Source organism: Quercus robur, chromosome 5, assembly GCF_932294415.1.
Source record: "Quercus robur chromosome 5, dhQueRobu3.1, whole genome shotgun sequence".
Lineage (NCBI taxonomy): Eukaryota > Viridiplantae > Streptophyta > Magnoliopsida > Fagales > Fagaceae > Quercus > Quercus robur.
Genome location: NC_065538.1, coordinates 16,692,514 through 16,707,105, shown reverse-complemented (window position 1 = coordinate 16,707,105; position 14,592 = coordinate 16,692,514). Strand labels below are relative to the sequence as shown.

Here is a 14,592-nt window from a genome sequence, read left to right as displayed (position 1 = left end):
TTAGAAATCAATTCCAACAACACTTTTAATTTACAAAATATCTTACCTTATATATTAATTTAATATAAAATGCATTTGTTTCCTTGTGTAGGCACCCCATTTTGCAACTCCCATTTGTCCTAACTTGCTTTGCATTGCATATCATCACCATTGCACACCTCTTAGGCAAGATTGCTATTTTAGTTGTCTAATCTATAAATGCTTTTCATAAAAATAATCTTGATTGATGACATGATTATTAATCTTTGATCACATGGCTATTAATATTTGACTAATGACATGACTATTTTAGCTGTTTAAACAATTGATTGATGAGATAGTTATTAATCTTTAATCACCTTGAAAATTTTCAAGTATGAAGAATATACGAAAATAATATAATCTAACAGTGAATTTGTCAAAATTTACATCCAATTAAAAAAATTATATTAAATGGTATAATATTTCTTAAAGTTACACTAAGTGTAACTTGAATCCAACTATATATATATATATATAAGGTTTAGAAAATTACCTTTTATTTTATGAACAAGTGTTTTTTTTTATAACCATTTAACTCCTCCACAAGATAATGGCTGTAGTTTTATAACTTCTTTGTTTTTGCTTCTATCGCAACTATATTTTAATTTTTTTTTGAATTTCAAATTTTACATGCATTGGTAAACATACACATGGTAGAATCATCTTGCGCTCTGATTATGAGGATGCAGATTTGCTTGGAGCCCTACACAATTCAGAAGATGATAACCAACCTAGATTTATTGAGTTTAGGGCAAAAATAGAAATCTCCAGTTTGAATAGGGCATGCTTTACAATGATAATATAGAGCTTAATTAAAGAGGCTGTACAATCTTATAGAATAAAGTCTGTTTGGGATCTGCTTATTTTACTGAGATTGAAAACTTTTTGCTGAAAGTACTGTAAATAAAGGTAAAAGTTAGTTAAAATAGTACACTGAGATCCATGAATAACACCAAAAAGTGCAGTGAGACTCATGAATAATAGCAAAAATAAGCCGAATAATAAAATAAGTTGGCAAAATTAATCATGCCAAACGGACACTAAGTAGGGTTATCTAACACCAAGTGGACATTACTATGAGTAAAGCATTCAGATGTTGGCAACTTTCAAATGACTTGATTCAGGTGAGATGTGAAAAGTAGCATGGAAGGATATAAAGTAAAAAGATTATAGATGGTTATGCATCACAAAGTCTCCAAGCTTAGAATTAATCAATCTTGTCATTAGTGGATCCAAGTTATTTTAAAATTTTAGTATAGACGTGTTTTTAACTTGTTCCTTTAAACACCAACAAGCCGCCACCCCCCAGAACACCTTTTTTCTATTGCAAAATCCCTTTGCCCCATAAATTGCTTGGTCGAAATAATTTTGAAGCAACCTTAAAAACAAAACAACAAACAACAAGTAATTTTTTTTTTCCTGAGTTACTTTGCAATGTATGAAGAGTAATTGAACACTAATTCAATCCAGTGGTAGGACATTTCAATGAGATAGTAACCAAGGTCAAAGTATGTATTCAGATTTTCAGATACGTAGTAGATACAACAAATAATATATGCTTCTAATAGATTGAGAGCATTAGATTCAACACATTAGATATCAAGGCCAATGAGACTAGTGTATTCCATATTACTGCCCTTCAATTATCTTGACTTCTCAACTAATATACGCAAATCGCAGAACAAAATTTTATTTAAAAAGGAAAAAAAATTATTATCCCTGCAACTGTGAAACTACTAACAAATCCTGAGAACTTGTTGCATATTTCTCTGATTGATAAATGTATTTTCCTTGGAAGAATACACTATCATATAGTTGACAAATATTAGAAGAGCGAGTAGGCTCACAAGATGTTGTGCTTTGTCTCGAAAGCATTGGTAATCTTTCCAATGCAGTATGCAGCGCTCAGTGGGAAATCGGAAACCGAAAAAATGGGAGTTTGTTAGTTACAAACAGAAAATATAATGTTTGTGTTCCAAAAGAATCAATGATATACTTGGACTCTGTTTCCAAAGGAAAAATAAAATTATTAGATAATTCTTAGCTTCCCAACGGTTTACTATCCTCAATAGAGCAGTAAGAAAAAAGAAACATGAACCTCAAAGCTGAAGGAATAAGTTCTCAAGCATTGTTAGAACAGGTAGCCATGGAACACTTTCAACCCCACAGAATGCTCAATGTGGAACAAAAATGATTATAAATCAGATTATCTGTATACTCTGATATCCAAGACAAACTCTCAAGCTTTTTTCCTAAACTTTAAAGAGCAAACAGAAAGGAATATTTCTTTATGCAAGTAATTAAAACATCAAAGAAAAAAAAAAAAAACCAAAACAGATATATTTTGATTGGAAATGTCATAAATAACATTGTATGTAGTTTTACCAGTACTAGTCTGTAAACAATATGACAATTTATTATTACAGTTAAGATTACACAATTATAAAAATGCCAAATAACCTTAAAATCCTCCTTGTAAAGGTCCTTTTGATTCAATTTGGCATCAGACATTATAACTCAGTATTGTATCGAGTTCAACCAATGAAGACTAAATTTACTACCTCACCTAATTCTGTGTTAAAGGATATTTGATTTTTAACTTTGTGTCGAGTAATACGAACATAGATTTCTAACATAGATAGTGAGTCATGTGCATGCCTTGTGCATGTGCATAGGAAAACCTGACCATCCAACCCAAATTTTCTACTGTGGTAGGTCTGGATTCTTAGTAACCATGGTTCAAGCAGGAACGACATATGCATGGTGAACCAACTCAGATTCAGGCTGCAATTGAAATTGAGGCATCCTTGCCCCATTTCACCCAATACTGCTCATAATTCCATGGTTTTCCACTTTTATAAGAAAACTTAAAAATCTCATTTATGAATTATGATAGACTTCGAGAAGGAAGTTTTACAAAGACGAGAACCTACTGAATGCTCACTCATGGACAAAAGAGATAACTGAACTTTACAGAACAGTGAATTTTCCTGTACCCAACAAATGATGCAGCTGATAATCCTGCATTGGGTGGGCAAGAAAAGGTGGAAACTACCCCACCTGATTCATGTCAAAGAAGTAAGGACAAATCAGCCGCATTTCTATCTGTGGGAAACACTTATTGAAATGCATATTTTAGGCATATTCATATCTTCAATCAGATACAAATGCTGAAACCTAAGAGAAAAGAATACGTGAAATCATCCGCTTGAAAATTAGCTACAACTCAATTGACAAGTCTGAGTTTCTTTGAGAAGCATTCCAATCTCTAAATAGATAGCCGTAGTCTTTGGTAGTCAGCAGAAACAAAAGCCACCTACATCCTCCATTTCTAGAAATAAATTTGGGTTGTTGTGATGGTGGTGAATTTTGAAGGGGGTGCAGGAGGGGGGGGGGGGGGGGGGGGGGTGGTGAAGGCAAATTCAAATTTGCTGAAAGAAGAGATACACACCAACATGAAGAAAGCACACTGACACGCACACAAAGAGGATGTGACTCTTTGGACTTGTATAAGCAAACAATGTAGAAAAAAACATACTTGATATTAAATCATCTGTGTCCTGTCTGTCAATTTTACCATGGGCCATTGCACCAACCTGAAAACCCAGATATTAGGGAAAAAATTCCAAGTTTTGGTGACATAACATATGTATCCGTGTTAAAATTATTTTGAGCTTACCACAAAAACAAGGTCAACATCACTATCAGTAGAGTCCACATAGTTGTTTATATTAGCCAATTTTTCTGAACTATGTGATAAGCCTGGTATCAAAGCAAATATTAACCTCATTTCTAGTACAGAATAGATAACACAGGAAAAATCATACAACATTAACCTCACCTATTTTGCGAGAGTTGACAGGTAGATACCAGCTTACAGGGTTCTTGATCGCACGCAAAAGTTTCTCACGCTTACCAACAGCAGTAATACTCAGTGTTTGTAGCTGCTGCACTGCAGGTAGCAAGAGGAGAAGAAAAGAAGTTAAAAACATCAAATAGAGCTCCCAACCAAAAAACAAACACACTCATAGACACAATATCAGCGTGCTTTTTGATGTTGAGGTGAGAACTGTTGTATTTACACATAAGGCCACAGAAATGCTTAAATGTCCTTGGAAGACGTGTATATGGTTTAACTTCAAAAAGGACACCTTTCTCAGTTTTCACATACACGGCTTGCACCATCCTACTCTTATTAAGTTGGCTATCCAAAATAGTTAGGAGAGCCTGAACACAACAACGCCTTAAGATCATGCATGGTTCGCCAATGTCAAAAATTCAAGAGCAATAATTGAAGCACAATGTCACCCCATAATGGCAAAGTCCACTAACCTGATGAACAATGTCAGGCCTGTAATCAGCAGGATTTTTGTTATTTTTCTTTAAGAAATATGCATGGTCGTCTGAGTTCAAAAGTTGGTAATTCTGTATGCATAAAACTAGTTACAAAAAGAGGGGAAAAAAAAAAATCACTAGAAACAATGAAACACCAATCACAAAGAAATTCCAATAAAAGCCATAAAGCATAGGTTAAACCCAAAACCCAGAGAACCAAAATCAAAATTTGTATATATCCTGACAAAAATTTATTAAAGAAAGCACTGCAACCATACCAGAAAGCCTACAACCCATAAAACAACCCTTCCACACAGACCAAAACCAAAAAATTTCTTCTTTTACAAAATACATATGAAAAAAAAGGTTCCAATATAATTAACAGACCTTTCCAACTTTTGCAACTTCCAAAGATGCCTTTTTCAAGAATGAAGATGACCCTGGCTTTGTTAGTATTATTCTGGTCACTTGGGACAACTGGAATATCCTCAAGTCCATTCTCCACCTCTTCTCCTCCTTCCTCACCATCACTTGTGTTCTCTGTAATGGCTCTCTTTGCATCTTGCTCTATGTCATGCCTCTCTTCCCTATTCTTTCGCTCCTTCCCTTTCATTGCATACGGGCTCACCATTTGGAGTTCAAAGAAGATTATTATACTTCCTGGCACCAATGAGAAAGGTTGATATCACTAGAAAATGTCTTTTGTACCCATGGCAAATATTAACATAAATTTCCAAGTTCCCTAAACATATTTTCAGATGAAAAAGGCTGCAAACTTAGCACTCTCTCAACATGATCTCTCCCTATACTCGTCTAGCTTAACCTTCAATTCACAAGCTTGATAAATTTTATAGCAAAAGCTATGCTTAGATGTATAGACTAAAATCAGAGCATGGGCATTTGTGAGCACCCTTAATCCCTTATAATAAGACTGGTTACGATGAATATGGAACAAATTACAATAAGATGGCCATCATTCCACCATGTTGGATATGGAACAAATCACAATAAGTTCAACTTAAAAGCTAATTTGTGTTCATACTTCAAGAGAAAGTTAAAAACTAATAGCAATGTTTAGTTTAGGTGCAGTTCAAGCATCTAATTGTATTCCATTTAATTATCCTTAAATATGGTAACAATGTTTATGCTTTATTTGTCAATGCAACCAAGTGTTTAAATTCAATTTTGATAAGCTACTGTGAGCGTTTGGTTTCAGCTGAAACCAACGTTCACGTTTTCAATTCTGCGTTTCTGTCCTTTTTTTTTTTTTTTTTTTAGCGCATGAACAGTAATTTTACCGTGCAGAGACAAAAATTACTGTTTATGCACTGTAGCAGTACTGTTCACATACTGTAGTAACACTGTTTACGCATTAAAAATATTAAAAATGGATCCCACGGTATTTTTCACATATTTAAAAATTATTTTACTACAATGTTTTCAGTTTTCAGTTTTCAGTTTCAGTAACAATAAGCTCAATCCAAACAGACCCACTGTATCTTTAAAACCCACGTAAGATTTAAAAATTCTCAAATAATTCTAGCCAGACCCAAGAGAACCAAGCTGAAATTAAGAGCTAATAGTAGTGGTTCATCAATGACATTCACGTTAATGTGCTAACAAGAGGCTGCAAATTTTAGATCCGTCAAAAACACAACCATGAAAGAGTCAATCCTATGTCTCGAAATTATGACTTATTTGTGACAAAACCAAGACTTTATTGTTGAGGATCCATAGCCGACCCCACCCCATATTTTAGGACTAAGGTTTTGTTATTGTGACTAAAACAGATAATTTTGAAAGCAAAAAAAATGAAATCCCCAACCCAACCCAATTTTTTTTTTCTTTCTTTATAACACAATTCACATGTAACGTCAATTGAATGTGACAAAATACAGTATTGAACTTTTTTTCTTTTTCTAATGGAGTACTGTGTGGCTGTAGGATGCACAAACACCAACACAATGCGCAAGTTTTGAAAAATTATAACATGATACAGTAGGACATTCCCTTACAGCACAGATATGATGCCCCAAATGATTTATCCGTGTATCCTAAATTGTGCCTATGTTGTTTTAGAGAAGAAATATTATAATAGGAAAAAATGATCTTTGAGAGAAGAATAGCGAACCTGAGAGAATTCAAAAGCTTTGTTTTCACAGTTTCACTGATTTTGCTATGAACGAGTGTAACAGTGGCGGGGAATGCGGTTGATCCAATTCCAATATATATAGGTTATGAGTTGTTAATTGAAGACTCTTCAGAGTCACAACAATTCCAGCAGGAAAGGAAGATATGGACTGCAATTTGAAAAGCTCATGTTCCCTTAAAAATTATCAATTTTGTGTGGAAACTTCTCCATGACAGCCTACCTACTTTTAGACCACTCTACACAGCAGAGGCATCAGTAATGATGTCACTTGTCCCTTATGTAATGTTGAAGAAGAGACTCCCACACATCTGTTTCTCCTTTGTAGCTTTTCTAGAGCTTGTTGGTTTGGGTCAGATCTTGGTCTGCATACTTCTGACATCACTAATGTGTCTGTTCAGTCTTGGTTAAAGGACTATATCAGCTCTTACTTAAATAATGAAGATCAAAGCTCGGTCATCCTTCAATCAATTTTTACAGTTTTGTGGTTAATCTGGAATCACAAAAACAAAGTGCTTCACCAAGGCTTGACCCCGATTCCCCTAGAAGTTATTCTAACTGCCAAAACTTTATCTTGCAGGTACAGGAAGGCTTATGCAGGCCTATATCATCCTACCAGAGAGTTTAGAACAGCCAAGTCAGGACATCTCACAGCTGCAGGGCAATATCAGCTCATCATCAAAGTAGCTGAAGCAAGAAGAATAAAGCCACAAAGGAGAGCATACGCTTTTGTAGCTGTAAATATGCAAGGAGCGGAAGTGTATTCAGGGGTTAATTGTAGTCTTGCTAACACAGCAATAAGAGCTTTACTTGAAGCAATGGTGGAAGCTGGTATCATAGCTAAAAACTATGGATTTCAGCATGTTTTGTTCTTAACTGACAGGGTCAATCTCCATCAAGTTTTCAAATTGAGGAAAAGCACAGATTGGTTAGATAGTAATAGGATAGCTGATCTGAATTTTCTCTCTCAAAATGGTTTATTTTGTAATACTTTGGTTGTCTCTCATGTAGTTGTTATGGCTGTGTGGTGCTTTGCTAAACAAGCTGTGAACACACCCTTGTATTACAGATGGCATAATCCTGCTCTATGTAACTTTGTATGAACTCTTTCTTTGTTTGGTATCAAAAAAAAAAAAGTTAGGTTTTTTTTCTTTCTTTTTTTTTTTTTTTTTTTTTTTTTTCTAAGAAGAAAAAGAAAAAGAAACGGGCAAAATTTGGTATTTAGACTGTTTTTAGAAATTTTTTGTGTGAATAGTATGCGTGTCAAACTATTTAGTTAGTTGGACTGATTTTGAAACTCGACTTTGCCAAACTCGATTTTGGGCTGGAAAGCAAACACTATAGTGGCGTTTTTTTTAGATAGCAGCGTTTATAAAAAACGCCACTATAGGGTACATATAGTGGCCTTTTTGACAAACGCCACTAAAAAAAACGCCATTATAGTTTGAATTTTGGACTGGAACTCGAGTTTGCCAAACTCGAGTTCCAAAATCAGTCCAACTAACTAAATAGTTTGACGCGCATACTGTTCACAAAAAAAATTTCTAAACACAGTCTAAATACCAAAATTTTCCAAAGAAACGCAATATGTCTTGCAATTGGGCTTGTGGTATAGATTAGAGGAAAGCCCACAAAAACTCGTAATTATAAAAGAAAGTACAGCCCAACCCATAAGTAAAAGTCGTAGTAACACAATTTTGCCTAGTAGATCATAGCACCGTTCTCTCTCTCTCTGTGGAGACAGTCCTTTTCGACAAGGTAACTTCCTCAGTGCTCTTCCTCTTTCATCGTTTTCTGCTTCACATCATATGTATGTGTTTCTGTGTTTTACTTGCACTATCTTATAATTCTTGGAAAAAAAGGTTTCCTTTCTTTTTATGCTTTGCTTTGTTTGCTTATCTCAATTGTTTGAGATCTCATACACAAAAAATAACGCATACCCAATTGAGTTTAATGCGGTTGCTTAATTGGGTTGTGTTTGTTTTGATGGATTTGTGTGAATAAATTTAGAGTCTTTGTTAGTAATTCATTGAAAAAATTGGGACTTTTTAGATAAAAAAATTTGCTGGAAATATTTTTTTTGAAAATTTTTGATTCAAACATAGTCTTAATATCTTATATGAGTAGAGGATTGAAGTAATTGAATGGAGAGTTGCTGTAAATAATACATTAGTTGAGTTTCTGGGGATTCAAATTTGTTTGCTTTTTGTTCTACCGCTTTTGAATTATATTTTTAATATTGTTTTTCCTTGAATTCTATATTATCAGCATAAAAAATTATTTCAAATTTAAAAGATTACAGGAAGTGATTTTTTTTTTTTTTAATAAGTAAACATTGCAGGAAGAGCTACAAAGAAAATTGAGTAATAGACTGAGCATGTATCATGCAGCTAACCTTACTTACTAAGGAATGTGGTCTAGCAATAGTAGTTGTCTTCAAGATTCACAATCAAATTTTGGTTTAAACCTGTAAGAAAACGATTACCTGAATCATTTTAATTTTTTGTCTTCATTCTCATTTTTGGATTTCTGCTTTACTGTGTTCTTTAAAAATATATCTGATTGATTCTCTACTGGTATTGGAGATCTTCAATTGTTCATTGTTATTATAAATCTGCTAGGGAACTCATAATTTTAAGACTAATTTCAACTATTGCCTTTGAGATTAAATTTCATTGTGTTTTGTCATTCTCGTCAACACTCTTGCGTTCTTTGAAGAATAATAGATGAAGTGCATGATTTTACAATTCTGGGAGATTTAGTCTCATGACCTGCCCTTCAACCCTGTTTTGTAGTGTATTTTTTCTAGAATTTATTGGTTTGAGGACCATGCATAATGTTGGCATTTCATGGAAAATAGCAATATGGGGTATCTTTTCTAGTGCATTTCTAGTATTGATGAATGTTTGTGTCTGATCTAATGGCAAAAAGAGTCTAAAAGTAGAATATATTGACATTCATTCCAATTTTCTTTCAAATCTTTGGTCAAGTGATTCCCAGATTCCCCAGATGAACTTTATTATTAATTACTGTTAGTAACTAAAGTGACACATATTTTTATTTTCTCTTCTGGAACTTGTTTCTAATTTAGTTATTTATCTTGTGATGTATTTAAGTGGATTATATAAACATTGTGTGTTAATCCTTATAAAGATCCTAAGGTGCATATCCAATTAGTAATTGGGATTGACAAAACCATGTTATTTTGAAGATTGTGATATTTTTAAATTTGAATTGTGAGGTTCAAATCATCTTAGTTTGTTTTGTTGGGTGCTTTAAAAATAATGATAATAATAATAATGGGGCAGTTAATGAGATAATAACTTTTAGTGGCATTGATGTAATGGACTCAGAAACTAGGTTTTTGCATGTTGTGTAACATTTTTAATTTTTAAAGCATTCACAGAGTATAAACTATAAATACATTATTTGCAGTCTTCATGTGATATATTTCTAAGTAGCATTTTTAATAAAATTATTTCTACAACTGAACTGATCCACCCATTGAGACCAAAAACCCTTTACATCTTAAATTTCTTCACATGTGTCTAAGAGTTATTACAGTTAACTGTCTTTTAATATGTTGACTATATGGAAGTCTTGTTACCTTCTGCAACACTCATGAAACCACCATGCTTGTGCTTGTTCATTAAAATGTGAAGTCATAACATATTATAATGTATCCTTCAATCGCATAGTAGGGAATTTTTTCACTTTCACTTCTGTTGTTGAAGAGGTTAACATGGAAAGCTTCAATTTCATATATATATTTTAGTCAGTAAACTTCAATATAAAGCACTATTAGGGGCACAACTCAAGTACACAAGATGTATACAAGGAGAACCCAAAATGAATTCATACACTCTGTTAGCTTAAGTTTTTGTTCTTGTTGTATTTTTTTCTTGATCATAATGTTCACCATCATGAACATGATGTTCACCATATTTGAATAAAAGTTTTATTACCTATCAAAAAAAAAAAAAAAAAACCCAAAATGATATCTAGCATAAAAAATTCAAAAGATCAGAGAACTCCAACAAATTTGAAAACGAAAATGAAACGTTATCCATTGTTCAATCATGAAGAGATCACAAGGACAAAAGCTTTGACCTCATTACCGATGGTTCACTACCTTAAAAATGCTGCACCTGCTTTCCTCTCTCTCCAAAGACACCACATTGCAAAACAGAATCTTTCCAAATTCACTGCTACAATATCAACGAAAGTGTCATTTCCAGAAATGCTATCAATCAACCACATGGCCCATTTAACACATTGAACACATAGGAACTACCTTCCAAATTTCACCACTACAATATCTACCAAAGCATCCTTTCCAGCAATGCAATAATGCAACTGCTGTTCTTGGCATGACCCATTTAACACCAAACAAGAAAACACATTAGTCTACATTTCCCTAGCAATGTCACAGTGAAGAAATTGGATGATCCACTGTCCCAATTTAATTTACAAAATAGCACCAATTTGCAATGATTGTTCCACACATTCTCTCCTTATCTGTTGTAAGGATCTTCTCTAATATTGCTATACAAATGAAAATTCCCACTCTTGGTGAAGCTTTGACTCTCCATTTACTTCTCCGAGGAAAGAGTTGCCACCCTCTGTACTTCATTCCTTATAATAGCTCTTAAATCCTCAACCATTTTCTCAATTTTGTGCCATTATTAGAAATCTTGGATTCCAATTAAAATTTCCATTAGACCAATCCATTGAAATCTTTAATAGTGACAAAAATTGCTTTAAGGATTTTGTTTGAATGGTAGTAATCAATTTCATGTCTTTGCGTTGTGCAGATTTTAAATTAGTCTTTTCCTACCTGTTTTTTCCCCCTATCTTTTTTCTTTCTTTTTGTCTGTCTATCTTCTTTTTTTTTTTTTTTTTTTTTAAACCCCATGCCTGCCCAGGGTGTTTAATTTTGATTAATTCACTCGTTTTGTAATATTTTTTTCTCCTTTCATGAATATTATTATCCCGAGGGGAAAACTTTATCCTAATGTAACATAATACTATTGCAGACAAGATCCAAGAAGAGGATAAGAAAAGATGCTGAGAAGAGCCCTTCAGAAAAGTTCAAGGAAGAAAATGTGTACTGGGGAAAAGAAAAAAGATTCCATTTCTGTGGATGAGAGAACCATCCCCATGGATTTGGTCTCACAGGCACCTACTGTTTGTGGGAAACGAACGAGAAGAAGTTTCAACACCATTGACAAGACTATTGGGCAAAGAAGGAAGCTAAGTGAGGAACATTTAGACAAGCTGGACCGAAGTGTTGAATCCAGGGATCTAATCACCCAGTTGCCGGAATACATCATCCATCACATCCTTTCTTTCCTTGATGATACAAAAGATGCAGCTCGAACGAGTATCTTGTCCAGAAAGTGGAGGCAGATATGGACTTCATTCTCCGTTTTGATATTTGACCAACACAAGATTCAACAACAAGAGGGACGTCAGGATATAAGGAACATGAAGAAGGTATTTACTGACTTTGTTGACAACTCTCTGAAGAACCACCTTGAGCGAAAATTAAGTATACAGAAATTGGTGCTACATATTACCAGATATGATTTAGAACTGGCCCCTCATATGGAGCAGTGGATTAGCATTGCCATTGAAAACAACATGCAAAAACTGTATCTCCGCAAGGTCTTTGTTGATCAACAGATTATTGACAATCTGATTTCCAGCTGCCCTTTAATTGAGGATTTAAGATTCATACACTGCACAGGGTTGAAGGTTCTGCGGGTTTCAGCTCTTCTTAAACTTGACAGGGTTGAGGTACACCATTGCCATGGACTGGAAGAGATTGAAGTCAAAGCTCCAAATCTTCAAACTTTTTGGTATTGTGGGAAGGAATCCATGCACTGCAAAATTGATTTGATTGCTTGTGTCTTTTTAAAAAGATTAACATTGGAGGATGGCAACATGACAGATGAAATGTTTCGAGATCGGTTAGCTAGTTTTCCTTTCCTTGAGAAACTGGACCTAAGCAAATGCAATAAATTGAAGAATATAACGATTTCGAGTGTATGGCTTAGAAGACTTGTCTTGAGAGGATAAAAAAATCTAGTGGAGGCTGACATAGATGCTCCAAATCTCTTTTCATTCAAGTTTAAGGGTGATAAAATGCCTTTCTCATTTTCAAATCCTTTATCATTAAAGGAGGCCAAATTTTCTTTTGAACCAGTACATATACGTAGCTATAACCACCTTGGAGGTGAGGATGCTCTCTGGTTTGCTAGATTGAGAAAACTTCTTGAGAAGTTAAAACACTCCAATGGCTTAAAATTGGTTGTCCGCTCCAGAAAGGTATTTGCCTTCTTAACTTTCTGAAAAATTATGAACCCCTATCAAATTACTACATCTGACAAAATTTATTTTCCTGCTTGTCCTCAGAATGTCATTATACACGAAAATTTGGAAGAAATTTTGCTTCCTCCACAATCTGATCTGAAGCTTGAAATAATCAAACCATCAATGGGCCTTGAAGATTTATTGGATAATTTGTTGAGGACATGGCACCCAGAGATTCTATCAGTAGTATCATCTCCCAGCAGTGAATTCCCCAAGGTATGATAGGATCTCACAGAGCTGTAACATATAACATTGTCATGCTGTCAAAAATGATTTTCGTGAAGACTTCCCTTTGTACGCAAATATGCATGGCTAATGGGTTGTGCATCTGTATGGTGTTTGTGTGTGTGTGTGTGTGTGTGTTCTCTACACATCATGTTATGAACTTTGTCATAACTGTGATGGGTGCTATGGATTCTATAGTATGGAAGAATAAACTCTGAATTTGTGCTTCCTGGGAACTATTGTAACTGAATTTCTTTTTCTTTCTTTTTTTCTCTGATGTATAGTTGGTACATGAAAAGATGATGCACAGAGGAGAAAATCCAGACTGCTGTACGTACAACACTCGAAATAAATGTTGGCGACACTTTCTGAAGGGTGTCAAGATTGAAAACATTGAAGCAGCCACTGGTAAAAGGACATTTGGCTGGATTCCTTGGTTGAAGTCATCTCCGACTGTTCTGCACCAGACAACCGGTTATAGACTATCTTGGGAATCTGTTGAACGTATGGTAGGCAAGTGGCGGATGATGAGGTTGTACTTTTAATCCTATATCAGTGTCTAAAGTTATCTAATACTGTAGCTCTACTATTTAAACTTACTCCTGTTTTTTTTTTTTTTTTTTTGGTTAAAGGATTAAAATATAATCGGAACACATTATTGAGATTTTTAAATATGAGTAGTCACTGATTTGGTTAATTCATGAACTAGTACGCTCCGAATCAGTAAAATGATTGGTTAATTCATGAACTAGTTAGCAGGTGTATGTTCTTCACTATCTTCATAATTAACATTAGGCATACAATATCATTCACAATATTTTTGCTTTCTAATAATTGCTGATATGACTTGTTGCAATTAGATCAATATCACTTTCACTTAAGTCTATCATTAACATTACTCTTGTTATGCACACTAACCACAACAAACCATGTTAGTAGTTATCAAAAATGTTATGTTCCTAGACTTTTGTTACGCACAAACCACAACTAGCCATGTCAGTAGTTGTCAAAAATGTTATGTTCTTAGACTTATTTTTTCACATATATTGCTAAAAATTACCAAATCTGAATGACACAAGGCTTTACACAGCCATGCATTGCATATGAACGACGGGATTTCTTGAGCTAGTTTTTATGCAATTAGCTACAATAGAGAATTGCGACTGGTAGCAACAACAGCCACAATCATATTTCAAAATGAATGCAATTTTAGCGTTGAACAAAAAGGGTATTTTATTTGTGGGTTCTAATTAGTTGAATTGATAAAGTCTTTAATGGTTGAATAAGAGATTTGAAGTTCAATCCCTGCTTGCATCAAAAACTGATTGGTGTTTTGGTCTAATGATAAAGAGCTATCATTAGGAGTGGACGCTATAAGTTTAAACTCTCTCAAAAGAAGAAGAAGGTATTTTATCTCCTTTTAATAAAATGAATGTTGTTCTAGTTTTGAACAAGAATGGTACTATTTTTATCTCCATTGCCTTTCC

General features: G+C 34.1%; 1 protein-coding gene and 1 pseudogene across 3 annotated transcripts; one reads left to right on the top strand and one right to left on the bottom strand.

Annotated features, from left to right (window-relative positions):
- Nucleotides 1-1,864: 1,864 nt before the first annotated feature.
- LOC126725291 (uncharacterized) lies at nt 1,865-4,987 on the bottom strand (annotated as a pseudogene).
- A 3,199-nt stretch (nt 4,988-8,186) lies between these two features.
- On the top strand, nt 8,187-13,922 carry LOC126725288 (uncharacterized). 3 transcript variants are annotated; one of them, XR_007655389.1, is made up of 5 exons: nt 8,196-8,263; nt 8,847-8,974; nt 11,542-12,835; nt 12,923-13,096; nt 13,390-13,922. XR_007655389.1 is itself a non-coding variant. In XM_050429856.1 (5 exons), exons 3-5 carry the CDS (start codon nt 12,653-12,655, stop codon nt 13,648-13,650), a joined length of 618 nt encoding a protein of 205 aa, XP_050285813.1. In that variant the 5' UTR covers nt 8,206-8,263; nt 8,847-8,974; nt 11,542-12,652; the 3' UTR covers nt 13,651-13,922. The 3 variants fall into 3 exon arrangements, 1 of the variants encoding a protein (XP_050285813.1); XM_050429856.1 differs by having other exon boundaries at nt 8,206-8,263; XR_007655390.1 differs by lacking the exon at nt 8,847-8,974 and having other exon boundaries at nt 8,187-8,263.
- The last annotated feature ends 670 nt before the right edge of the window (nt 13,923-14,592 follow it).